The sequence below is a fragment of the Nomascus leucogenys genome, chromosome 6 (assembly GCF_006542625.1).
Source record: "Nomascus leucogenys isolate Asia chromosome 6, Asia_NLE_v1, whole genome shotgun sequence".
NCBI lineage: Eukaryota > Metazoa > Chordata > Mammalia > Primates > Hylobatidae > Nomascus > Nomascus leucogenys.
The window spans coordinates 84,081,845-84,108,963 of record NC_044386.1 but is presented as its reverse complement, the minus strand read 5'-3'; the positions used below and the strand labels follow the sequence as shown (position 1 = coordinate 84,108,963).

At 53.9% G+C, this 27,119-nt stretch overlaps 1 protein-coding gene across 2 annotated transcripts; it reads right to left on the bottom strand.

Annotated features, from left to right (window-relative positions):
- Window positions 1-759: 759 nt before the first annotated feature.
- Window positions 760-27,096, bottom strand: PLEKHO2 (pleckstrin homology domain containing O2). 2 transcript variants are annotated; one of them, XM_030814560.1, is made up of 6 exons: window positions 26,957-27,096; window positions 20,372-20,521; window positions 13,814-13,930; window positions 8,584-8,688; window positions 7,033-7,131; window positions 760-3,861 (listed from the first exon to the last, which is right to left on the bottom strand). In XM_030814560.1, exons 1-6 carry the CDS (start codon window positions 26,966-26,968, stop codon window positions 2,872-2,874), a joined length of 1,473 nt encoding a protein of 490 aa, XP_030670420.1. In that variant the 5' UTR covers window positions 26,969-27,096; the 3' UTR covers window positions 760-2,871. The 2 variants fall into 2 exon arrangements, with proteins under 2 accessions (XP_030670420.1, XP_030670421.1); XM_030814561.1 differs by lacking the exons at window positions 7,033-7,131; window positions 8,584-8,688 and having other exon boundaries at window positions 26,957-27,059.
- Between the last annotated feature and the right edge of the window lie 23 nt (window positions 27,097-27,119).

The following is a 27,119-nucleotide window of genomic DNA, read 5'->3' as shown; positions in this document are numbered from 1 at the left end:
GCAATTTTTCTCTAAGTTTAAAAGTATTTCCAAATGAAAAGTTTGGTTTTTGAAAAGTATTGTTCCTTGTGACACCTAGCCCCCAGCCGTAGAAACACTGGGGGTGGGGGTATATATCAGAAGGGCCTGAGTTTAGCAAGAACAGAATGCTGGACAAGGTGGCTCATGCCTGTAATCCCCTCTGGGAGGCTGAGGTGGGAGGATGGCTTGAGGCCAGCAGTTCGAGACCAGCCTGAGCAACATAGCAGGACCACATCTCTAATAATAATAATAATAATAGGGGCCGGGTGTGGTGGCTCATGCCTGTAATCCCAGCACTTTGGGAGGCCGATTGGGTGGATCATGAGGTCAGCAGTTCGAGACCAGCCTGACCAACATGGTGAAACCCCGTCTCTACTAAAAATACAAAATAATTAGCTGGGCGTGGTGGCGGGCTCCTGTAATCCCAGTGCCTTGGGAGGCTGAGGCAGGAGACTTGCTTGAAACTGGAAGGCAGAGGTTGCAGTGAGCTGAGATTGCGCCACTGCACCCTAGCCTGGGCATTAAGAGCAAAACTCCATCTCAAAAAAATATAAAAAAAATAATAATAATAAGCAATAATGGAGCCCAGGAGCAGGCAGTGTCCCAGCCCAGCTTATGGAATGGGGGCCCTAGTACCGAGTTTGGGGGACTGGTAATACCAATCACCAACTGCTGTCTTGGAGAAGGGCAGCCCTGGAGCTGGCACCCACAACAACAAACAGGCTTGAGGCACTGAAGTTCCATAAAAATGGATTTATTGCCAAACTTTAAGAAAGGCGCTTTATAAGCAGAAGACACAGAATGCCACCCTCCTCAAGGAGGCAAGCACGGAATGCCACCTTCCTCAAGGAGGTGAGCTAAGCAGGCCCTGCACGTTCTCACTCCTCTCCTGGAAGCCAGCTTCCTGCCTAGGGCCCAGGCTGCTAAGGGATGGAAATTAATAGCATTTGGTCACTTGGGGTGGCCCCAGAGCTACTTGCCTACCCACCAGGCCCCAGGGAGAGTGGCTGGGCCTGGGGAGCTGGGCCTAAACCTGTGACCTATATGCAGGGTCTCTGCACCCACAGACTCTGCCCTCAGTCCAGCTGCTGCAGTTAGCTACTTGACACAGGAGGAACTGAGGCTCCAATTCCTGGCAGTAGGTGGCTTGGCTAAAGCCCCAGTCAGCCATGGCTGCTGGTGGGGGAAGGCTGTTCCTCAGGGAAGATGGCAGGGGATCACATGACTGGGCACCTGATGTCCTTCTTGCTCTTGTCCTGGGGCAGATGGAGGGAAAGGCAGACTGTGGCATGGGGGCCCAGTTTGCGCAAGGAGGCTGATGGGGGCTCCCGAACCAGTGCACTGCTGCTCACCTCTGCTCCTGCCCCATGCAGCCGAGAGGACATCTGCCCCTCCTGATCCTTGACTACTACCTCAAGAACAAAGTGACAGTACAATAATGAAGGCATTGACCTATGCAGCAGGCCTCAGTGGGGTCGGGGAACGGGTCAGAAAGGCCAGGCCATGTTGCTGTGACCCTCCCTTTCTCTCTTTCAGTAAACAAAAGTGCACATGCAGAAATCTGGGCAGGTCCTATCGGAAGCTGCTCTCACCCCACAGGCCCCAGGGAGAGTGGCTGGACCTCGGGAGCCAGGACCTCTGCACCTACAGGCTCTGCCCTCAGTCCAGCGGCTGCAGCACGATGGAGACTGGATGTGCCCCTAGAGTCAGGGACGATGTCGGGGAGAGGCTGGGAGAGGACCAGGGTGCAGGGATGGACCAGGAAAGGGAAAGAAGAAAATGTCTCTTCTCCTAGAAAGTTACAGGAGAGCAGCCCATCTGGGGCTTGAAGGCGGGGAAGTGGCTTCGGATTCCAACATACCCCTATCAGCATTTGAAGAAATGACTGGGATAGTGGACCTGTTTCGGCTGAGAAGGAACCACAGAGACCCAGATAAATCCCCATCTGAGGAGGCACAGAAGTTGGTGGGGATTCTCTTCTGAAGGCTGACATGATCATTACAAGTAAGTTTTTCTAATGTGGACATCAGGGCCACTCTGGGATTCACCTCTTCAGAAATATACAAGGCTGGACACTATCCAGGGGCAGAGACTAGACTAGAGGACACCTTAAGTCCCTCTTCCACTCTTGAATCCTCCAGACCTAAGCCCTCCAATCACAGCTCACCTGAGAGGAAGGGGCTGCAGAAAATGTCCTTGTTTTGCAAAAAAGGAAACAGGGCCAAAGAGAGAGAGGCCACACAGCTAATGTCCTCCTCACAAAGAGGTCTCTCATCTCCTTCAAGAGGCTCCAGCTGGGTCCTACGTTCCCCTCAACTGAGGGATGAACCTACAGCCTGGACCCAAGGCCTCTGCAGCTACTCAGAATAGGTGGGAGGGGGGCTAGTTTTGAGGCTGCCTTAGCCATGAGGCTCTTTGCCTAGGAATAGCTGGAGATGGGAACTGCAGGGGGCTCAGCAGTGCTCTATTCAGAAGTCAGGAATGTAAACTACTGGGGATGGGGAACAGAGATGATGTCATTCCCAGAAACCCCAAGTGCCACCCCCAAAGCCCTGGGGCAGTTTGGAACAACCACACAAACATATAGGTCTCAGCATGTGTGCTCCCAGCCCCAGCCCAGAGGCCAGGCCAGATAGCCAGGCGGTAGCCCTGGGTGGCACCTGGCACCACTGGCCAGAGCAGAGTAGGAAGGACGCCAGGAGTCTCTTCGGGTCATGGCCAAACCCTGACATGCCCAGTGGCCCTCCTGCAGCCATTGCTGTAGAAGCAGAAGCACATTTCTCAGCAGGGCTGGGCCTTGCTGGACTTGATGGATGGCCAGGAGGGATGGTGCCTCTGGCCCAGCAGGCCCTAGGGTGCACTTCTCCTGTAGAGGGTCACCAGCTCCTTCCGCTTCTCCCTTAGCCCAGGTGCTTCCTGGCTCAGCTCTCCCAAATCTCTCATTTCCTGCAGGACCTGGGTGGCCTGCCTCAGCTGCTCCACAGCCTGGCTGAGCAATGTTTCAGCACTAACAGGGGCCGGCTCACTGCCCAGCACCTTGTTCAACAGTTTCTCCGTCTGTTCCGAGACCACCTTCACCTCCAGCTGGGCCCGATATAGCCGTTCCCTGGGCTGCAAGGGACGCCGCGGGCCTTCCCCAAGCAAGTCCCCAAGGGAGGAGCAGCGGGGATGGAACTGAGGTGGCAGGTCCCAGGGGGGCAGTGCTGTGGATGTTGTTGCATCCTTTGGGGGAGTTCCTGGGGTTCCCTCAGCCTGAGAGGGCTTGGCAGGCTCAGGACTGTCATCCATGCCATTCACTGAGACCTGCGCTGTGCCTGGAGCAGGTGGCCCAGAAGCCTGCATCTCACCCATGCAGGCTTTCAGTTTCTCTGATAAGATCTTGGGTGGGGGTGTAGGGGGCTTCCCACCCTCCCTGGGGGCAGCCTCAGAAGTCTCAGAACAGGGTGTCTGGGATGGTTCTGCACTCTTTGCAGCAGGGGGCTCCTGGGGGCTGGGGTTCTCCCAGCTCACCTTCAGTTTGTCAGGCAGGACGCTGTTGGGAGGCTGCTCAGAGCCACTGTCCTCCTCTGCTGGGGTCTCTGAGTCCTCTTGGCTCTCAGGGGAGACCTCAGAGGTTGCTGAGACAGGGGTTGGGGCTCTCTCCCCCACAGGGGTCTCCACCCTGTCACCAGGGCTGGTGGTCTCAGGTGCTAGGAAAGGCTTGGTAGGAGGCATGAGGGGCCGGGGTGTCTCCCGAGGTTGGGCTTCACTGACATGATTGCTGGGGGCAAACACTGGTGGCCCACTGTCCGGAACATCAAGATCCAGGCGCAGAAGCCCGTCAGAAGCTGCGCTGGCCACCTGGTAGGGGGGATGGTATATGGGCGTCATCTTGGCTGACGAGCCATTGGGTCAGGTGTGCCCACTGACACGAGTTCTTACCCTCTCCCATCCAGGTTGTCCAGGCCCCCAGCTTCCCAGCCTCCCTCTGTCCTGGCTTCTATGGCTACTTGATTAGAAGCTAAAGTGATTTCTTAATGAATCTTCCTCTCCTTTCCCTCACCACCAAAGAATTCCCTGTTTTGGAATCACAGGCCAGGAAAGTCACAGCCAGGGTCCTCTTGGAGTCCCAGGCTGGTTTCTGGGATACTGGACCTGGACTGGAACTGGACTATACTAGCCTGGGTGGCAGGGGACAGAGTTCCAGCCCTGCATCTAACCCCTACCTAGCTGTATGGCCTTCAGAAGTTCCCTTCTCTGCAACCCACCTACCCATCACCATACCCAGGGTCCCCACAACCAGTTGGTTAGTCAGAGACAGGACCAGGACTCAAACATACTTCTTCCAGTTCATCTCAAGCTCACTGACTTCTGCTTGCCCTTCCTGGAGACCTCTGTTCCGTCTGCCAGCTTCTCTCCAGCCTTTGCCTGTCCAGCTGCTCGGCAGCTTGTGCCCATTCTCCTCGTGTCATCAGATGTGGTCCCAGACCACAGCTGACTGCCAGAGAACAGCTGCACCAGAAGGCAGCTACCCACCCCCACCAGGCTCCAGGGACCAATAGGGATATCCAGCAGTCCCACAGTCATGAGACCCTCCCAGAGAGCCTCAGAGGCCCCAGCAGGGCTGGGCAGGAGGCCTTTCCCAAGGTCCCTCAGATGGTGGGGGTCCTGGCTGGGATCCTTACTCTCCCCTGCCACCTTATTTTTCTTAAGAGATGGGGTTGGTTGGGTGCAGTGGCTCACGCCTGTAATCCCAGCACTCTGGGAGGCTGAGGCAGGCTGATCACCTGAGGTCGGGAGTTCGAGACCAGCGTGACCAACATGGAGAAACCCTGTCTCTACTAAAAATACAAAATTAGCTGGGCGTGGTGGCACATGCCTGTAATCCCAGCTACTCGGGAGGCTGAGGCAGGAGAATCGCTTGAACCCGGGAAGCGGAGGTTGCGGTGAGCCGAGATCATACCATTGCACTCTAGCCTGGGCAACAAGAGCGAAGTTCCATCTCAAAAAACAAAAAAAAAAAAAACAAAAAAAAACGGGGGGGAGTCTCGCACTGTCACCTAAGCTGAGTGCAGTGGCACGGTCACAGCTCACTGCAGCCTCCAGAGTAGCTGGGACCACAGGCATGTGCCACCACGCCCATTTCCCTTTGTTGCTCTCACTCCCTTTTATACATACACAGGATCTGGCTGACACATTCTATCAGGCACTGGGGACCACCAGAAAGTCACCCCTAACACACCATACACACACACACACACACAGCTGCCTCCCTGAACTCTTCTGTGCAGAGGGCCCCTCCCTCCAAGGCTGGCCCTCCCCACACCCGTCTCCGGCCCCTGTCAGGCATTCCTTTTCTCTGTGGCCACCTCAGTGCTCTCTCTGCAGGATCCTATCCCTCAGCTGACAGACAGGCACAGGCTGCCACAACTCGAAAACAAACCTCCTGTGACCTTGGGCCCCTCCCTCTGGCAAACCCAGCTCTGCACCCCGGGACAGCCCTAAATCGACTCCTTTTAGAAAATATGCTGCAAAGCCGGGTGCAGTGGCTCACGCCTGTAATCCCAGCACTTTGGGAGGCCCAGGTGGGCAGATCACGAGGTCAGGAGTTCAAGACCAGCCTGGCCAAGATGGTGAAACCTCGTCTCTACTAAAAATACAAAAATTAGCCAGGGGTGGTGGAGGGCGCCTGTAATCCCAGTTACTCGGGAGGCTGAGGCAGAGAACTTCTTGAACACAGAAGGCGGAGGTTGCAGTGAGCTGAGATTGCACCACTGCACTCCAGCCTAGGCGACAGAGCGAGACTCAATCTCAAAAAAAAAAAAAAAAAAAAGAAAAAGAAAATATGTTGTAAATGGCACCGCCTGCCTTGTCCTTGGTCCTGCCCTTGTGACTTGCAGCTGCCAACCTGGCTGATGCCCACCAGGTCTTGTGCCCATCTCTCTCCAGATGTGGCACTTGCCTCTGGCTTCCTCTTTCTTGGCTCCCTGCTGGCTGACCTCCCTCCAGTCCCTAAATGTAGCACTTGCTGAGGTTCTTTCCTGGCCTCCAAAACCCTCCCCTGCAGCATTAGCTCCACTGGTCTAAAAGAGGCTCCTCCCTTCCCCCCTCCCCCTTGCCCATACCCTCTCCAAATCCCCTGTGCCCAGGGCCTCCATGCTTCCAGTCTCCAGGCTTGGGGAACCTCAGACAACCTTCCCTTGGTCCAATCCCTGGACTCAATCACAAGCCCAGGTGGCTCTTGCTTCCTAATATCCTCCCATCAACCTCTTCCTCTTCATCCCCTCCAGGGACCTGGAAAGCTGCCTCCCCCACCTCCTTCCTGGCCCCTGCCTTTCCCTCTCTCAACCCAAGCCATCCTACCCAGAGCCTCAAACTGACCTCTGAAACGCACTCTCCCTTCCTGTCCCCAGCTTCTTCATCCAAGGCCTCCGCAATTTCCTCCCCACAACCCCCTTCTCAGACCAATCTCCCAGGCAAATGGAGCTGCTCCACATACCTCAAACCCTCCCGCTGTGCCTTGGCTCACAGCACTCCCTCCACAGAGAATCCCCTGACTCCAAGTCCGCCAAGTGAACGCCTCCCATCCTTCAAGGGTCAGCTAAAATACCAGTGGCTCCTTGTGGTCCCTCCTGCCGTGACCTCCTAGAGCCTTCCTTCCTCCGCACAAAAATCAGACTCAGCTCTGCTTGGAGCAGTCTGTGGGACAGGCCTATTTTTCAGCTGGAAGCTGAGCTCTGAGGGGCAGGGACTGGCCTCATGGGCTTCAGTTTCCCTCTGGCACCAACTCTGGCTAAGGACAGATTCAACATTTGTGTGTGGATTGAACAAATGGAAAAGGCTACAGGCTCAAGGACATCCACACCCTGAGCACGTGTAACACAGGTGCCCTGTCACTTCCTGTCTACTCCTCAGGAAGCCCCAGCTCCAGGTGTCCTCAGGAAAAATGTGGCCCCAAGCCTGGCTGGCGCCCCGAGGAGCTGAGGTCCTAGGCTCAACTAACCCCAACATCCACACTGGGCAAGGCCCTACCTCCTTCAGGTGGACTCTCGTTGGTGGCCGGCGCCGCTGGCCCCCTCGCACCCGGTCCCGTGTCACATGCTCCAGGGCACAGCTCTTGTCCACCTTTACCTGGAGGGAGGGGGAACCAGATCAGCCCCTGCCAAGCCTTGGGGAGTGTGGGAAGTACCCAGGGTGGATCTGGCTCAGAGGCAGGGTCAGTGCCCCACCACTGCCCTCTCTGGGCATCTCCCTGCCCTGGCCTCTGCTTCTCTGACTCTGCGATGCCTCTGGGGTCTCTTGCAAAGTCTGAGGCTCTCCCTCTCTGCAGCTGCCATTTGCCTCAGTTTTCCTGCCCAAATATGGGCCATTGGCCCTTGCCCCTGAGTATATCACAAATATATAAGCAGCCCTGAGGTGGCTTTGGGGCTTAGCTACGAGAGAAGGTAGAAAGCAGCCTACGCTCCACTGGTACCTGGTTTCTGGAAAAGGTCTGCCCTGGCCTCTGCCACCCTCCCAGGACCCCTGGGCAGAGCCCAGGCAGAGAGCAGGGCCTCTGCCACTTGAGCCTGGGAGCCTGGAGGGCAGCATCTTCTATCTGAGGGTAATAGAAGGGGTCAAGATTGGCTGGGAAGCCTCAGAGTAAGAGTCACATGGGAGGTCCAGACTCAGAACCCTGGAGCAGCCTGGCCCTATGATGGGGAGTGGGGGCTCAGGCCCACGTGTGACTCCAGCTGTCTCTGTCCCTCAGTGGAGGAGCGAACTGCGGGCTGAGGCCCAGCCCATGGCTCCTATGGCCTCCCCCAATATCTATGATATGTCCCATCATCCCTCTCCCACGGAATGGGGATACTTTTCCCCTAGGTAGTGAAGGGCTGAGCATGACATGTAACACAGGACATGACATAGGAGCTATGGGCTGGGAGTTGGGGAACCTGGGTATTAAGAGGGGACTTGCTTGGGAAGATTTGCTCCTTGACATAATCCAAGGCATCACTGTAGATGGCCCCCAGGTCCATTTTAGCCCAAATAACCAAAGATCCATGATGTCAAAGACAAATCTTCCTAGGAGATCCTGGCCCCATGGGATGCTCTGCCTGCCCCAAGCCAGATTGTGGCTACTGTTGCCACACAGGGGCTGAGGTCTGCAGGGCTGAATGGTCATTGCAGACAGAGAGGGAGGCCCAGAGCTGAGAGCCAGCCTGCCCTGGACTTGGGCAAACTGAAAAGGGAGCTGTCAGCTCACTCTGCAGCGCTCTCTGGCCTGTGCCCACCTGCTGCCTCCAGCTGAGGCCAGGCTTAGAAAGGATGCATGCTGCCACCAGTCTAGTTCCAGCCCACCACTAATCTGCTTTCCACTTTAAGACAAGTTACTTAATTTCCTTAGGCCTCCATTTCATCTGTAAAACAAGGACAGCACCACCTACTATGAGGGGCTGTAGTGAGGACTATAGAAGGTAACAACAATGCCCCATAGCAGCGACATAATCAAGGGGTAGTCTGGGGTGAGGAGGGGCAGGGTCCTCTCCTAGATCACACACAGTGGGAAAGGAGACACAGAGCTGTCCACAGACTGCATCGCACCTCATCAAAAGCCTTGTTTTTGCCTCGGTTAATCCCTTCATTGAGGGCTTTGATCCAGGATTCCTTCTCCTCCCCGGTAGGTGCCTGGAATTTGATGTCGCTGACCTGTGGGCAAGATGGATGGAGTAGATGGCAGATGTTTAACAAAGCTCACATTTGGCATCTTAAGGAGGCTTCCTAACCTAGATCTCAAAGTCAAACCAAAATGACCCCACAGTAAGTATGACACTGGGGCTTTGCGCAAGGAAAGGGAAAGATCTCACAGAGAAGCCCTCCCTACTGCCCACCAGCATGCAGCTGGGTCTGGATTCGAATCAGCCTGGCCTTGTGGAAAGAGCCCGGATCTGGTCCAGCTCGACGGGACTCCCCCAGGCCAGCTGCCTGGGCTCTGGGCTTCCGTTTACTCTGAAAAGTAGGAATAGCCCCAGTCTACTTTCAAACCCACCCCACACCACCCATGAGTCCTTTCCCAATTCAGGTAGGAGCTCTGAGCTCCTGTTAGAATCAGAGGGCGGCTCAGAGAACCCTGACCCTGCCAAGCCCAATGGCCAGACAGGAAATGAGAGGAAGGAGTGAGGCCACGGAAACTGAGGGGCTGCCTCACGCAGTGGACATGGCAGTAGAGCCTCTGAGCAGGACAGTCCACCACTTACAGGTGTCTGACCTCAGGCCTCAGTTTCTTCACCTGTAAAAGAGAATACCACCAGAACCTGCCTCATGGAGCCATGAAGATCATTTTTGAAATATGTATCCAATTTGTACACCCATGCTCATAGCATTGTTCACAACAGCCAAACCTCAGTGTCCACTGACAGACGAATGGATAAGCAAAATGTGGTCCATACGTACAATGGATTATCAGCCAGCCTTAAAAAGGAAGAAAAATCTGACACATGCTACAACAGGGATGAACCTTGAAAACACTGTGCTAAGTGAAATAAGCTGGACACAAAAAGACAAAAACTGTACAATTCCACCTATATGAGGTACCTAGAGTTGTCAAAATCATAGAGACAGAAAGGAGAGTGGTGGTTGCCAGGGGCTGGGGAGAGGGGCAATGGGGCATTATTATTTAATGGGCACAGAGTTTTAGTTTTACACGATGGAGAGTTATGTGATGGATGGTGGTGATAGCTGTACAACACCATGAATGTATTTAACGCCGCTGAACTGTGCAATTTCAAACTGGAAAAGATGGTAAATTTTTTTTGACCACAGGTTTTTTTTTTTAATTGGGGAAAAAAGGGTATATCTAAAGTACTAAATCTGAAGCTAGGCAGAGTGAATACTCAGTAATAGGAATTAGCACCATTGCCTTCCCTCTGGACAAAACAGTTCGTTTCCTCATCTATAAGATGGGATAACACTGCCTACTACTAAGCAATGATGAGGAAATTAAACATGATTAAAAGCAGGGACTGGCACATAGTAGGTGCTCAGTAAATAGTTCTTGAATGACTGAGCCAAAAAATTAATGAACTGGCCCAAGTTTCCTTCCCTCACCGTTTTTGGACCACTGCCTACTCTCTGACCTCAAGATAACCTAGTTCTTTGTTGGCAGTCGCCAGCTTGCCCATCCCCTGCCCTGGTGTTAGACAGTACCTCCCCTCCCTCCACTCTCCAGTTATGTAACACCGAGGTCAGCCTGGCCCCCTCAGCATTCTCATTATATAATTTCCTCCTGGCTGCCACTGCCTCCTCCTCATGCAGGGCCCTGGGTCCCACCCCCACCACGCCAGGCACAGCCAAATGCTCATTTGCATGACCAGGGTAAATTTGATCCTGGAAGCATATCTTCAGTTAAGTCAGAAACCCCAGGGCACCTAGGCAACTACCTCAGCTCAGCCATCAGGGCTGCTGGGGGCAGAGACACACCACACTGCATCTAGGGTCGCTAAGGCCACCCAACTCTGTGATGGGACCTGCTAGAAAGGGAGTCTGGGGCCAGCCCTTCTACCCAGCTGCTCCTCCTATTCACAGACTCAGAGCTGGTGTGACCCCTGCATGGTGCAGGATTTAGCATCCAGGGAGCTTGAGAAGTGTACAGCTGAACTCAGGAGCCAATGGAATAAGAGGAGGCCAGAGAAGAGCAGGCCTAGAAGTCAGATTACCAAGTTCTACTCGCTTCATTACTCTGGACCTCAAAGGGACAAGAACAGAACCACTGGACCCAGCCCAAACTGCAGCACCTTCCCCACTGGCCCAGCCCAACTGAGGCAGGCTGCCTCGGGTCTCTTCTGCTCCCTTGTGAGAAGCAGAAATGGTCTCAGAGAAGACCTACTGTGCAAGCCAAAAGGCTCCCACAGGAGAAGGAAGACAAGGTTAAACAGGACCCAGCTCCACCCTCCTAAGGAACCCTGTATCTGGCTGAACGAGCCAGGCATTCCACAAGGATGACCAGAATAGAAACAATTAGAATACCAAGAAGTTACCAGCCTGGGCAACATAGCGAGACCCCATCTCTACAAAAAATATGAAAATTAGCCGGGCATGATGGTACGTGACTGTAGTCCCGGCTACTCAGAAGCTGAGGTGGGAGGATCACCTGAGCCTAGGAGGCAGAGGTTGCAGCAAGCTGAGATAATGCCACTACACTCCAGCCTGGGTGACAGAGTGAGATCCTGTCTCAAAAAATAAGAATACCGGCTGGGTGCGGTGGCTCACGCCTGTAATCCCAGCACTTTGGGAGGCCGAGGCAGGCGGATCACGAGGTCAGGAGATCGAGACCATCCTGGCTAACACAGTGAAACCATGTCTCTACTAAAAATACAAAAAAATCAGCCGGGCGCGGTGGCAGTCGCCTGTAGTCCCAGCTATTCGGGAGGCTGAGGCGGGAATATGGCGTAAACCCGGGAGGCGGAGCTTGCAGTGAGCCGACATCGCGCCACTGCACGCCAGCCTGGGCGACAGAGCCAGACTCCATCTCAAAAAAAATAAATAAAATAAAATAAGAATACCAAGAAGCTGTGCCTCTCCCCGCAAACCATCCTGAAGGGCCACAGGCTGTACAGGTCCCTGCCCTGAGAACTTCCAGGGACACAGGCACTGCTAGGAGCTTAGACGCTAACAGGACTGGCCACAGACTAGGCCCACAAGGCCTGGGAAAAGGGGAAGGACAAAATGGCAGAGAGGAAAAAAGTGGGAGGGGAAGAGAGGAGGCAGGAAAGAGGAAAGGGCCAAGCTGGCTGAGACCAGCAGGGCAGCAAGGCCCAGCAGTGGCCACCCTGCTTCCTGGCAGCGTCTGCCTGTGACCTCATGGGCAGGGGTGTGGGGCTAAAGAAGCAGGGGGAGAGGGGCATGTAAGACATTGGAGTCTTTGTTTATTTGATTAGAGGGGAAAAAAGGCGGCCTCAGGACCAGACAGCCAGGGTCATGTGACCTCCTGGCTGGCTGGAGGCCTCACTGAGGATGGGGAACACCCAGGCTGCTGAGAAAGGAGGGTGAGAGGATGTGGGAATGTGGTGCCCTGGGCCAGGTCCACCAACTGACCTCTGGAGAGCCCCAATCTGTGTGAGCTCCTGGGGTGGGGAGGGTCAGGGGCCCTTGAGCTGGAACCAGGATGCACTGTTTCATCTGCAGCACCCACCACTTGCTCCACAGCCCCATCTCCCAGTTAATTGTCCTGTTCTCAGAGCCAGCCTAAATTCTTGCAGGGTTGGGGGCTGGCAGGGAGGGTGTTGGCTGAAGCAGCTGAGAACACAGCTGCATAAACAGGCTTCTCTGAAGGTGATGTCCCACCCTGAGCTGAGCCAAGCCCACCTAGTCCATCACCAGCTGATTCTCAGAGCTGGGGAAGAGATGGCCCACAGAACAGCACAGGCAGAGGCCAGAGAGGCTAGGGCCCCCTCCACCCCACATCCACATAGCACACTAAGACACACACCTAGACAGACACACGGCCAGGTGAGCACTCACCTGCATAAAAAAAAGATACACACAAGGGCCAGACACACAGGTGGCAGATCTTGACACAGAACATACTTCGCATCTCATCTCTCTCAAACACACATCCACATATACAGCGCCCACTCAGGAAGGAAGCGGGTCTCCAGGACAGGGTAGGGGCTTCAGGTCTTGAAAAGATTAAAATGTGACTCTTTTTGTCCTCAAAGAGCCCTAAGCAGCAGATGTCAAGTGAAACCTGGGCCCCGTCCCATGAGCCCGTACAGCACCATAATTATACCAGCCCCTACCCTGGGACACACTTCCAGCTCCTCAGTGTCACAGCTCCACAGCCCCCTCCACTGCTATCTTGATTGCTTCTGTGCCCCCACCCCCTGCACAGTAGGACAAAGGGTCAATGAGTAAAGTATTGTGGTCTTCAAGGTCTGCAGAGGACTGGGCTCCTATCCCCTAAAGCTGGGGGGAGAAACAGAATGGCCTCCAGCAGGCCCAGACCAGACTTGCTCCCCAACCCCCAGCCTCTGTGACTCAGCCCTATTCTGCCAGGCTCCACATGACATGTAGAGGACAAGGCAAGGAATGGCCCAGCCGCAGATGGATGCAAGCTGGCGAGAGGTGCTGTGCATGCCAGCCTCAAATCTGAACTCGCTCCTGACATCTGTGAAGCTACACCATGTGTCAACACCCACCAGACTCCCCGCCAGAGAAATGTGGTGCAAACAGCAAACTTCATCTGCACACACAGCATGTCCCAGGGAAAGACTCTCTCAAGCCAAGGACCTTCCCCAGCTACAGCCAAGAAAGGAAAGTGCAAGCGGAGGAAAACTGGGGGGCTGCAGGCCTCCTAGTCCCGAGTCCAGGGTGGGCCCACCCACAAAGGCCTGGGATGAAGGGAGGCCGCACCCTCCCTCTCTGCCCCAGGCTACATCAGGGTGTTGAGGCCTGGCAGGGTGGAGGCCTCAACCACAGCTCTCCTGCTTCAGCCCTGGGCCTCCCCCAGGGTCTGGAGTACAGCCAAGTGCCCCACCTCCCAAAGGCTACTTTCCAACTACAGCCTGGGATGGAGACCCTGGGCCTGCAAGAGGAAGAGGGGAGCAGAACCCTCTCAACGGAGCCCTAAGTGCATCTCTTATCAACTAGGGGCTTGGAAGACTCCGAGACAAAATGAGCAAAGGTCTGACCTATGGTGGCTGCTAGAGCTCAGCCTCAGCCACACGCAACAGAAAACAGGCTTTTTCAAGGGGCCCGGCCTGGCTTAAACCTGCTTAGGCCTTCCAAGCCGACTCTGGCCTAGAGGGAGATGGGGCACCAGCAGGCATCTCCCTACCTTGTTCCCTGGGGATCGCAGCAGGATAAAGCGGTGTTTCCGCTTCAGGAGGGCACGAAGGTCCTGGCACTTCTCATAGCTGCCCAGCTCCACGGTCTCCACACACTTCTGATCATCCTGGGGAGGGAGACAGAAGGGACATGAGCTGGTGACAGTCAGACCCACCACCACCCTCAACTACTCATGTCCCAGACCCTGATCCCACTCAGTGAGGACATCACTTGGTCAGAGGGAGGACCTCAGGCTGCCAATCAGTCACCAAGATGTGGTGTCCAGACCCTGGCAAGTGCATGCTGGCTGGAGGGATGCCCACGAGGCTCCCCATCCAGATGGGAGACGGGCACATAGCCTAGAGGCGCGTATGTGCCTAAGGCCAGAGGAGGAAACAGAGGGGAAGCTAGAGAGGATAAGAAAAGGCTGTCTGGGGTCCAGCCATGCCCAGAGGCCAGGCAGAGATCTGTGGAAGAGACAGCCAGAAGAACGCAGGATGCCACAAAATGGCAGGCAGGGAGTGGGATGGGGACGGGGAACAACAACGACTTTCCAGGAAGAGCCAGAGGGAAGTGTGAACAAGGCAAATTTGGGGATACATGCCCTGCCTTCAGCACAGCCATCCTGAATTGTGTTCCTCACTCAGAATCACCCCCTGAGGAGCCCTGGCTTGGGAGAGCAGCACCTCATCCAAGGCTGCAGGCTACATACAAGCAAGAGGCATGGGCTCCTTCAAGCGCATCCCATCCCCACCCCACCACTCGGAGGCCTCATCATTAGGAGGGCCAGTGGCCAGAACAGTGCCCAGCCTCTTCCCGGCCATCTCTGGACACTAGCCAGGCTGTCTTCCTGCCTACCACTCCTGACATTTCAGTGTTTTCTCCACAGGCTCCACCCATCAGGTGCCTGTCCAGCAAGCTGCCTGGGAAAAGCTCCTCCCTCAATAGTGGTCAACTGGTCCTCTTCCAGGGAAGACCCAACTGGAACAACTTCCTGGGTGTGGCACTCTCTCATCCAGGAGAGTCCAGGGAAGCAGAAGCAGATCCTTCGGCAGGAGAGGGTATGCCACCCTGGGACTGGCCAAAAAGCTAAGGAAACCCTTGCTGATGTTTAACAGAAGAAACCTGACACTTAGTGAGCACTTCTGCATCCCTGAGTCTCTGAACCTCACAATAACCCTGAAAGCCTGCAGCCCCGTATCTGCCTCATTTTAGAGAAGGAAAGAATGAGGCCTGGAGGTGAAGGGATTTGCCCTAGGCACACAGACCCAAATATAAGGGGCAGGGCTCCAACTCAAACCACAGCCTCTGACTCCCAGGCCAGGGCCCTTTCCAGCATAGCACACTCCTTCCAGTCACAGGCAGTAGGTTGCTCTGCACGAGGGGTCCCCCAAGGGTGGGACCAGGGCCAGCAGCATTAGCACCACCTGAGAGCTTGTTAGAAATGCAAACTCCTGGCTGGGCACGGTGGCTCACACCTATAATCCCAGCACTTTGGGAGGCCGAGGCAGGCAGATCACGAGGTCAGGAGATCGAGACCATCCTGGCCAACACAGTGAAACCCTGTCTCTACTAAAAAAAAAAATACAAAAAAAAATTAGCTGGGCGTGGTGGCGGGCACCTGTAGTCCCAGCTACTCAGGAGGCTGAGGCAGGAGAATGGCGTGAACCCAGGAGGTGGAGCTTGCAGTGAGCCGAGATCGCTCCACTGCACTCCAGCCTGGGCAACAGAGCGAGACTCTGTCTCAAAAAAAAAAAAAAAAAAAAGAAAGAAAAAGAAATGCAAACTCCCAGGCCTCATCTCCACTCAATCATAAACCTGGGGGAGTGGGCCTGGCAATCTACGTTCTAACTAGCCCCCAGGGATTTTGATGGATGCGAATGTTTTTTTGTTTGTTTTTTGTTTTTTTGAGACAGTCTCGCTCTGTCGCTCAGGCTGGAGTGCAGTGGCATGGTATCGGCTCACTGCAACCTCTGCCTCCTGGATTCCTGTGATTCTCCGGCCTCAGCCCCCCGAGTAGCTGGGATTACAGGTGCCTACCACCACGCCCGGCTAATTTTTGTAGAGATGGGGTTTCACCATGTTGGCCAGGCTGGTCTCGAACTCTTGACCTCAAGTGATCCACCTGCCTCAGCCTCCCAAAGAGTTGGGATTACAAGCATGAGCCACCACCCCTGGCCTGGATGCAAATGGTTAAGAACCACTGCTACCAGCCTGGCCAACATAATGAAACCCTGTCTCTACTAAAAATACAAAAATTAGCTGGGCATGGTGGCGTAAGCCTGTGGTCCCAGCTACTAAGGAGGCTGAGGCAGGAGAATCGCTTGAACCCAGGAAGCGGAGGCTGCAGACAGCCAAGATAGCACCACTGCACTCCAGCCTGGGTGACAGAGGGCGACTCCTTCTCAAGAAAAAAGAACCACTGCTCTACATCAGAGGTTCTCAGCCTTGGTGGCACCTGGGAGCTCTTAAAAACCCCAATGCCCAGGTGACATCCCAGACCAATTATACCACAATCTCTTGGGGGGCAAGGCCCAGACCTCAGGATTTTTTAAAGCAGGTGACTGTACATCTAATGTGGATAACCACTAATCGACTCGTCAGCCCCTCAGAGAAAGGGGAAGAGATGGCCAAGGTTGCCTTATCTCTCCCAACCAGGTTAAATCAAGTATCTTTTCTCATTTTTGCTTCCATCCATACATCCCTTTCCAATCTCTAACCTCCAGATTCCTCAACTAAATACCTTCCAGATTCCTCAACTAAACAGATGGACCAGAAAAATCCTCTTGCTCTGAGAAACTCCCCTGCCCCCAACCATGAACCCCTGAACTTGAGTGCTCTCCATCCCATCAATTACTGCCAGGGGGATGCAAACATCTACAAAGCACCTGCAAGATGCAGACACCCTACGAGGTGCTAGGAGCCGAGTCGTGCCATGGGAAAACACAGTCCTGACTCCCCGCTTGGCCATCTTTCTCTACCCCATTCTCTGTGTACCTATCTGCTCATCCTTCTGTTCCCCCCAACTGCACCCTACAAGAAGCAGCCCTCAAGCAGAACATATATAGGACCAGTTTTCTGAGTGTCTGGTCCAGATTGAGAACTCAGTAAGTCTCCTCCTCCCCGGGAATCTGGAGCAGGGAAACTGCCCAGGGAAGAATCCTTGCTTGAGAGAGAGCAGCTTACTTGCCCCATGTCCACAGGCCTCCACTAACTGGACCGCCACTGGCCCAAATACACCCTCCTCTGCCTGGGAACAAAAAGTCCATCCACCTCCACCATTGAGCTCCCAACAGCTGCCTGTCCTGGGTCTCCTCTCCACCCCACCCCAAGATGCTGAATCATCCCAGCTCTTCTGTAGCTCAGAAAAACAGATAAACCAGCAGGCAATGGGTGAGGGAAGCATCTTTGGAATGTCAGCCTCTCTGACAGCAAAGAAACAGCCAAGTGCCATTCGCATTCGCCTAGTTCCTTACATCAGAAAGAGGAATTGAGCTAATAAGCATTTCTCAATTCCTACTCCAGGGCCAAGCTCCCCCACCCCTAAGTGCTAAGTTCTTGAAATTGCATTTACATTTTTAATAGCAATCTTTTTCAAAAAAGGAAAAAAAAGCGTGATTTAGATTTTTCATGTTTGGGAGATGTGAAATCCTTCCTGCTTCCCAGCTGTGGCCAGATGCAGAGAGGCAGTTTAGGACAAGTCTGACAGTACCTGACAGGCTGACAGCTGAAGCCTGTCACTTAAATCTCACGGCAGCTGGCACTGGAAGAAGCTGTGACAACCCCCTTTATTGGAAAAAAGGTCCCCCTGCTGCATCATTCTCAACTGTGGCATGTCCTATTTTGGTGGGAGCATCAGTAGAGAACATCTGGGGGTGCTGTCTACGAGCCCTCATTCCCTTGCCCTCTTCCCAATGCTTCTTTGACATCCAAACAAACTCCAAGAGCCACCAACTCAGGTAGGTCAGACAAGGTGCTTCTCCAGGTAGCTCCTTTAAACACTTTGGATCCAGGTTGCCTAATCTTTCTTGTCCTGGGACAACTGTGAATTTGCCAAGATAGCCTGAGGCAGGCTGGGAGAGGTGGATGAGGAAGAGGCAGTCTCCCCCTTCTGCCCCCAGGCCAATTCCTCTCCAGGTATTTCATCTGTCAAAGGCATATATTGCTACCCTGTTTTCAGTGGATGGGCCCTCTGATAGCCTCAACCACAGCATACAAACAGCATCTACAAGGAAAAACCACTTTTCTTCCTCAAGTCTTCACCTACATCTTAACTGACTCTTAGTTAACATGCAAGCTTAGCGTCCTTGGTTGTCCAAATCCCAAGCCTGCTGAAATCAGAAGGGGAACAAGCATCTGAAATGGGAAGAAGTGAGGGCTACTAGAGGCACAAGGACAGCAGAAGTTGCAACCAGCAGCTTGATGTTAAAGGAGAAAGAAAAGCTGAGAAGTGGCCGGGTGCGGTGGCTCACGCTTGTAATCCCAGCACTTTGGGAGGCTGAGGCGGGCGGATCATGAGGTCAGGAGATCAAGACCACGGTGAAACCCCGTCTCTACTAAAAATACAAAAAATTAGCCGGGCGTGGTGGCGGGCACCTGTAGTCCCAGCTACTCGGAGAGGCTGAGGCAGGAGAATGGCGTGAACCCAGGAGGCGGAGCTTACAGTGAGCCGAGATCGCGCCACCGCACTCCAGCCTGGGTGACAGAGTGAGACTCCGTCTCAAAAAAAAAAAAACAAAGAAAAGCTGAGAAGTACAGCCTCCTGCCAGTTCAAAACAGAGAGGCAATATGCCTCTCTACCCCTATGCATCTAGAGAACCCACTCTGCAGGTGGGTCTGACAGGTGATGACACTGAGCCACCAGGGAAAGATTTTATTTAGGCCAGAATCTTCTGTTGAAGAAAGCAGAGAATATTTAACGTATTTTAGAGATTTTCTAACAAAAATAAGTTTTGGAGTTTACTTGCTGGTGTCTCTTGGTAGAAAGCATGCTGGACTTGCTTCTAGACCTAACTCTTCCATTCACTGGGAGATGCTGAACAGTCATCTTGTCACCCTGAGCCTCAGTATCCTCTTCTGTAAAATCTAACATGATGACCACTCTCATGGGACTATTGTGATTTGTCACAGGGAGATACGTAAGAGCATATCTCCAAACAAGTATGAGTGCTACTTATTATTTCTTTTTTGTTTTTTTGAGATGGAGTTTTGCTCTTGTTGCCCAGGCTGGAGTGCAATGGCGTGATCTTGGCTCACTGCAACCTCCACCTCCCAGGTTCAAGTGATTCTCCTGTCTCAGCCTCCCGAGTAGCTGGCATTACGGACATGCACCACTACACCCGGTTAATTTTGTGTTTTTAGTAGACATGGGGTTCCTCCATGTTGGTCAGGTTGGTCTCGAACTCCTGACCTCAGGTGATCCGCCTGCCTCGGCCTCCCAAAGTGCTGAGATTATAGGTGTAAACCACCACACCCGGCCTGCTAATTATTTCTACTACCACTGCTGAATGGAGCAGGCTTCAGTTTTCTACAACATTCACTCACATGGAACCTTGCCCAGGGACAGGAAAAGACTTGCACACTAGATGCACATACAGTTCAAAGAACTCTCGGCTGGGTGCGGTGGCTCACGCCTGTAATCCCAGCACTTTGGGAGGCGGAGGCGGGTGGATCATCTGAGGTCAGGAGTTCGAGACCAGCCTGGCCAACAGGGTGAAACCCTGTCTCTACTAAAAATACAAAATTAGCCGGGTATGGTGGCTGACGCATGTGATCCCAGCTACTTGGGAGGCTGAGGCAGGAGAATTGCTTGAACCTGGGAGGCGGCAGTTGCAGTGAGCTGAGATCGTGCCATTGCACTCCAGCCTGGGCAACAAGAGTGAAACTCCATCTCAAAAAAAAAAAAAAAGAGGGCCAGGCGTGGTGGCTCACACCTATAATCCCAGCACTTTGGGAGGCCGAGGTGGGTGGATCACGGGGTCAAGATATTGAGACTCTCCTGGCCTGTCTCTACTAAAATACAAAAAATTAGCTGGGCATGGTGGCGCGTGCCTGTAATCCCAGCTACTCCAGAGGCTGAGGCAGGAGAATTGCTTGAACCAGGACCCAGGAGACGGAGGTTACAGTGAGCTGAGATCGCGCCACTGCACTCCAGCCTGGGCTACAGAGCGAGACTCTGTCTCAAAAACAAAAAATAGCTGGGCATGGTGGCATGCATGCCTATAGTCCCAGCTACTCAGGAGGCTGAGACAGGGGAATTGCTTGAACCAGGAGGCAGAGGTTGCGGTAATCCGAGATCCCGCCACTGCACTACAGCCTGGTAACAGAGCAAGACTCCATCTCCAAAAAAAAAAAAAAAAAAAAAAAAGAATTAAATTAAAAGAAAAGAACTCTCATCTAGAAACCCTAGATTTGTCAGAGAGGATTAGGTACTCACTGAAGGTTGCACAGCATGGCAAAAGTGAAGCAGGTCTTCTGGCCCCAGACCCAGGGTCCTCCTACTAACTTGAATGCCCTCACTTTGCCCCTGTCCCAGAACCCCCAACCTCAGGGCCAAGCAGGTCCTCACCTCATTCTCATAGACCAGCAGCTGGGCCTGGCAGAGGAGCAGATATCGGTCTTTCCAGAAACCCAGGAGGCCCCCACTGCTCTTCTTGATCCAGCCAGCCTTGTCCACCATCTGTGCTCCCCGAGGCTTCTCACCGGCTTCCTTCACACCCTGTAATACAGCACCAGTTCATACCATGAGGGTTGCTACCATGGGGTCACAGGTCACAGGTTCACAGGTCACACAAGGGATGTGTCCCTATGCTAAGTACCTAATGACATCATCCTATGTGAGCTTCCCCACAACCCCCAAGGCAGATATTCCTAACCCAGGATCAGAGCTAATAACAGCAATAATAGCAGCAGCCACTTTACTCTGAGCCACTGTATAACATTTGATACACATAGTGTCATTTCACTCTTACAACTCCCCTCCAAGATGGTAGCCTCATTATCCACATGTCATAGCAAACTAAAGCTCAGAATGGAGAGATGACTTGACAGAGTGGCAAACCACGGCTAGAGGACAGAGCCAGAATTCAAAGCAGGTCTCTCTGACCCCACGTTTTTCCCACTCCACCATTCTGCCTCCATGTGTTCATTCAATCAGTCAACAAATGTAAAGAGTGCTTACAATATCACAGGAGAATAAAAGTAAGGCAGTCTCTGTCCTCAGAGCTCACAGTGGGGGAAAATAGGAGCTGAATAAATAAATACCCAGGCATACCCATTAACCTGTGTGAAATGCTATAGAGGAAACACACAAAGGGCAGCGAGAGGACAGTGGGGGACCCAGTTCAGGTTGGGGTGGCCCAGGAAGGCCACCCAGAACAAAGACTGGAAGGACAGGCAGGGTGGGTGGCAATCTGCCTCTTACCGCTATGCTTCTAGAGAACCCACTCTGCAGCCCCTCCCGCTTCCCACCCAAAGCAGGAGGCTCCTCTCCCTTCCTCCCCACTCCAGGCAAGGACCTTAGGGTGGCCACCACATCTGGTGAGGGTTCCAAGGACTCTGACCACAGGCTGGCACAGGAGTCAAATTCAAGCCCTTCTCCTGGACTTGGGTAGACACCCTGGAGCCTTGGGGCCAGCCACTGACATCTTGTGCCTCATTGATTGCCTGCTTGGGTTGCTGGGTGCCAGGTACATGCCTACCAAATGAGGTTGGGGTCAGATCCACTTCTGGGTCTCCAGCACCCAGCCCTGTTCTTTTACACATAATGGGTGCTCAAGAGGTACCTGTGAAATGAAAATAAAAATACACACCCTTTGCTAACCACTTTGCTTCACTGATAGGTACCCAGAGTCGTGAGTGTGAAGTGGGGGGTGGAGGAGAGGGGATCAAGAATGTGTCAGAATCTAGAGGCTGCTGGAAGGAAATTAGCATGGACTAATTTTGACTACGTTATCATTTACATAAAATTCAAAAAATGGGCCCCATTTAAAAGCGGTGTGCCTCTCCCCAGGGATATCCTGTGGCCACGGCTGCCTTTGGAAGAACAAGCCCAGACAGATGTAAGCGTGGTGCACTGTCAGGAGCTGGGAAGACCTGGCTTCCCTGGTCTCTGTCATGGCAGGGGAACCCCAGCCTGGTTCTCACTGTGGGCCCCCACCCCTTTTTGAACTGCACATTCTAGCGGTGGGGAATCTGGGCTTAGAAGCTGCAGTCATGCAGACTGAAGCAAACCACTTAACCTCTCTGAGCCTCAGTTTATTCATCTGTGAAATGCAGCTACTAACAGCAGAAGTTGTAAGGAATCCAACTCCACGAGGGCGGGATTTTTGTTTTATTCACTCCTGTACCCTCAGTTCCTAGACAGTGACTGGCACATAGTAAGTGCTCAATAAACATTTGTTGCTGAATAAAGACAAAGTACATAGAGCAGTTCCCAGGATGCCCTAAACCTAGTAAACAGCAGCTGTCATTATTGTTACTATTGTCACTGCCATCCTCTCTGGCTCTCAGGGACCCTCTCTCTGGGCCCAGTTCCCAAGTCAGAAGAAGCCCTTTCTGGTCTATAGCTGCTGGCCTCAGATCTCCAGGAGCTCCAGGAATGTGAGGTCCCACCTTGGGGTCTCTCCCTAACTTGTAGATGGCAAGAGAAATGGGGAAGTGGGGTGGTCCAAATGATCTTCCCAGGGTCTTCTTCTACAGGCATGGTGGCTCATGCCTGTAATCCCAGCACTTTGGGCCGAAACGGGCAGATCATCTGAGGTCAGGAGTTTGAGATCAGCCTGGCCAACATGGTGAAACCCCATCTCTACTAAAAATATAAAAAATAGCTGGGCGGTAGTGGCACACGCCTGTAATCCCAGCTACTCAGGAGGCTGAGGCAGGAGAATCGCTTGAGCCAGGAAGGCGGAGGTTGTGGTGAGCCGAGATTGCACCACTGGACTCTTGTATGGTTAACAGGATGAGACCCTGTCTCCAAAAAAAAAAAAAAAGGTCTTCCCGGATATAGGAACAAGGAAGTAGAAGGCTGGCCGATTATGAACCACCCTTTCCAGGAGAAGAGGGATTTCAGCACCCTTTGACAAGAAGGGAAAAGCTCTCCCATTTCATCATGCACTCAACTCCCATTCCCCACATCACCACTGACACCCCCAGGGCCCTAACACTACTTCAGTGAGCCCTGCACGCTGTCACAGGCCCAGGGCTAGAAGGGAAGAACAGGGAAATGGGAAACCCCACCCCCACATTTCACACTGACAACCCTCCTACTGCAACGACAACAGCAAGGACAGCACCACCAGCCCCTGCCAGGCCTTCCACCTGATGGGCAGACCCTTGGTTTCTCTTAAACAAGGCAGTGAGGTCTGTGGAGTGTGAAGCTGTTGCCCAGCCACCCACCTCTGAGCTCCAAGCTTGCCTCTTGCTTTCAGGGGACCCACCCACCACCCTGTGGGATCTCACACCCCTTTCTAAACTCTCTCCACTCGTGACCTCTCCTGAAAACTTTCTACCCTCTGGAAGCTCCCTAGGGCCACGGCTGGAACTTGTGCCTAGATCACTGTCACTTCTGGGGTAGCCCAGACAATACCGTGACTGGATTACCTACAGAAGCAAGTCCAGCTTCTTGAAGAATGAATGGGACCAGGGCAGGACTAGGCGAAACAGCACTTTGGTATGGAGGAGGGGACAACCGAAGGGCTACAGATGGTGTGAACCACAGCCCAGCCACAGGAACAGCCACCCAGGGGAGGCCTGGCTGGAGGCCAGAGTCCTAGTTGCCTCCACCCAGCCCCCTTCCCTGCCCCTCAGACCCCCTCCCTCCAGGGGGCCTGGCTATGCCCCAGTAAGTTTTAATAAGGGGCCCCTCCCCTTGGCAGGGTTCACAGGGGAGGTTTTGTCCTGCTCAGCCCAGTTTCTCGGTCTCCTCTCCTCACTGAGCAGCTGACCGCTGTTCTTCCTGTTTTGCCCTCTCCCCTCCCATCCCTCCTCACCCAGGCCCTTTCCTGCCCACTGTGAGCAGCTCCTGAGGCATCGCTAGGCACCAGCCTGCCTCCTTTGGATCACTCATTAAAAAAAAAAAAGAAGCCAGGTCACCTCAACTGTGTATGCAGAAGGGGACAGATGGAACCACAACACAGATTACGAGAGACAGAGACTAGAAGAAACTTGGTTGGCACCTCACATCCCAGGAAGCTTATGACAACCTTTGCTCTTTGACTAAACCCAGTGATGTTCTGACCCAACTCTACTAAGAATCCACCATGTCAGAGTCCTGTGCTGAGGCATTGAGAGAGAGGAAGCACAGGCTCTGCCCCAGGGCAACTTCCAGTCTGAGGTGGGTAACAGAGACCCTGCCTAAGATAAGGCCCCTGTCTGGTGGGGAGCGGGTAATCTCCTGCTTGAGAGGCTCCAGCCTATTGGCAGAGACATAGCACTTAAGCAGAGGGACGCACCGGTCCTAGCTCTCTGATGAGGTAAGGGCTTGGGGTTCGTTTGGGAGACCCCTGCAGAAGGTAGGGTTTGGGGAGGGCTCTGAGGAGGGGAAGAGACACACGCCTTGGTCCAGAGAAGGCAAGGCACGAAAGGTTATCAAAGCCCCTGCCCCCTCAACCCCTTTACTATAGAAAGAGAAAGTACAGCCCAGAAAGGGCAAGAGATTACTCCATGGGACAGAAACAGTACTGGGACAGGACACTGCCCGCTTGTCTCTAGATGGTGAGGGCAAGTGGAGAGCCTAGAAGCCAGGGAAAGGCATGACTGCTGGCAGAGGACAGAGCCCCAGAGTAGAGAAGGGAAAGCCTAGGTCCAGGATTTCCACCCTTACTCCAATGGCAGCAATAATACCCCCACTCATATTTGCAGTTTTCTCAGCTTTTGCATATACATCATCACATTGCTCGATCACCCACCCTTTTCCTTTTACAAATGAGGAACCGAGGCCAGGAGCACGCAGGTGGGCAGATGCCCAGTGCCCAGACCAGCACGTCCTCCCCAAGCCTCAGCCTGACAAGAGCTACCAGCCTGTTGCATAGAGGAGGTCACTGAGGCTGAGGGACCTTAGCCCAGGGTGGCCGGGCACAGGGAGGAAGCTGAAAGCTAGCAGTAGGGCTGAAAGCAGCCATGTGAAAGTGAGATGATGAAGATGGCCTGGGATCATGGGGCAGAGCATGTGGCTATGACCTAAGGTGTTTTAGAGAAACAAAGATGGGCACTGAGGCCTAGTGCAACAAGCGGAAGCTACTGGGAGAAGTGGGAGGAAAGCAGAGTTAGGGATGCCAAAGGGGAGTAGGGATAGGAAGCCCTTGCTGTGGGGGTGAGGCTTGCAGGGGCTTGGGTAAAGTGGACAAGAACTTAGATGGCCCAGGTATTTAGAGAGCTCTGGGCATCTGGGAGTCAGAAAGTGGCAATACAGGCTGGGCGCAATAGTTCATGCCTGTAACCCCAACACTTTGGGAGGCCAAGGCAGGCGGATCACCTGAGGTCAGGAGTTTGAGACCAGCCTGACCAACATGCAGAAACCCCATGTCTACTAAAAATACAAAATTAGCCAGACGTGGTGGTGCATGCCTGTAATCCCAGCTATTCAGGAGGCTGAGGCAGGAGAATCGCTTGAACCTGGGAGGCGGTGGTTGCGGTGAGCCAATTTCTCGCCACTGCACTCCAGCCTGGGCAACAAGAGCGAAACTCCGTCTCAAAAAAAAAGAAAGTGGCAATGTGAGAGATTCAGGACCAAGGGGTGTACAGAGCTGAGCTGGGCCCAGGAGGTGTCCGGAGAACTTCCCTTAATTAGGGGCCAGTGCAGATCAGGAGATGGAGTAATCCTGACCCACATCCTCTGGGAGCAGGGGAGGGGCCCTGGCCAGAGAGCCCAGCCCTTGCAGCAGGGGCCTGGGGCGGGCAGATGGCAGCCCCACCCAACAGCAAGAAAGAAACCGCAGCAAATCACAGAGGCCTGACTTTGCCCCCTACCTTCACCTACTGAGAGAAAGGGCCACTGTCAGGCCAAGAGTAGGAGGAGGACAGGCACTATATTTTGTAGAAGAGGAAATGAAGGCTGAGAGGGGAAGTGACTTATCTACCATCCCACAGAAAGGCAGGGCCTGGCCTAGAGGGAGCTCTGACGGACCACTAGCTGCTCCTATCCATGGCCCTGGGAAAGTGGGAGGTGGGCACTGAAGGGACACAGGCAGTCCGGTCCACTCAGGGCTTCCCAGCTGGCCAGGGTTCCCCCAAGGCAGAGAGATTCATCTTTCCTCCCCATCCAAGGAGGCAAAGACACGCCCCTTCCGTTGGGCTGAGAGGGGCTGAAGCTAGGACCCTCTCAGGGGATAAAAAACAAATTCACCTTCTTCTAGACCCAACAGGCCCCTCCTTTTAACTTAATCATTCCACAGGCATATATTAAGTGCTTGCTGCGTGCTGGACCCTTAGATAAAGGGGCTGCTGGGAGAACTGAGTTTGCAAGTAAAGGGCAGGGGCAGGGGCAAGACCCAATCCCAGGCCAAGAGTGTTCTGAGTGGTTAGAAAGAGGCTCCAGGGACACAGCTGGTCCAGCCCTCGGGTGGGGAAGGCAGGGACTAAGATCAGACCCTAGGTGGGCCTGACTCCCGATTCCTTCCCTACAGCTGCTCAGATGGATGTGGGGCGGGGAGAGAGTGGGGGAAAAGGAGATAGAGACTTATACAAGGGAGAAAAAAGCAACTTCTCCAGTCCTCCTGCCACCAAAGCATGGTCACATCCTTGAGACAGGAACCCCCCAACACACACACACACGCGCACACACACACAGTCAGGATCCGACCTGGCCGGTACGGGGAAGTCGACGGTAATCGGGGTTCGAGCCCAGTCACCCAGGCCACTTTCAGCAAGTCATCAAACTCGCTGGAGTCTCAGTCTCCTGGTCAATCCAATGGGAACAGTAACAACCACGACGCCCCACAACTAGTGAGAAAGTCAGCGAGAATGAAGGAAGACGCGGTCTGCGAAGTCCCCGATATGGATCCCGCCCCCCGCCCCTGCCCATTTGCCGAGGCTCTTCATGAGGTGAGACTGGCGAGAGTGGGGCGGGCAGGAACGAGGGCCTGAGCCCAGGACCGCAATCCCCGTGAGGGGCTCGAGGACCCCAGCCCAACGCCCTGCCGGGCCCCGCCCTCACCTCCTCCTCCATGGCGAGTCCGCCGAGGTCCCGCCGCTCCGCCGCTCGCTCCCAGCGCCGCGCGGGCTCTGCCACCGCGTCTACGCCCGGCCGGGCGGCGAGTCTCCCGCTTCTGTCCCGCCGGCTGCCGGGGGCCCAAGAAACTTCGGGGGGGCGGGGCCGG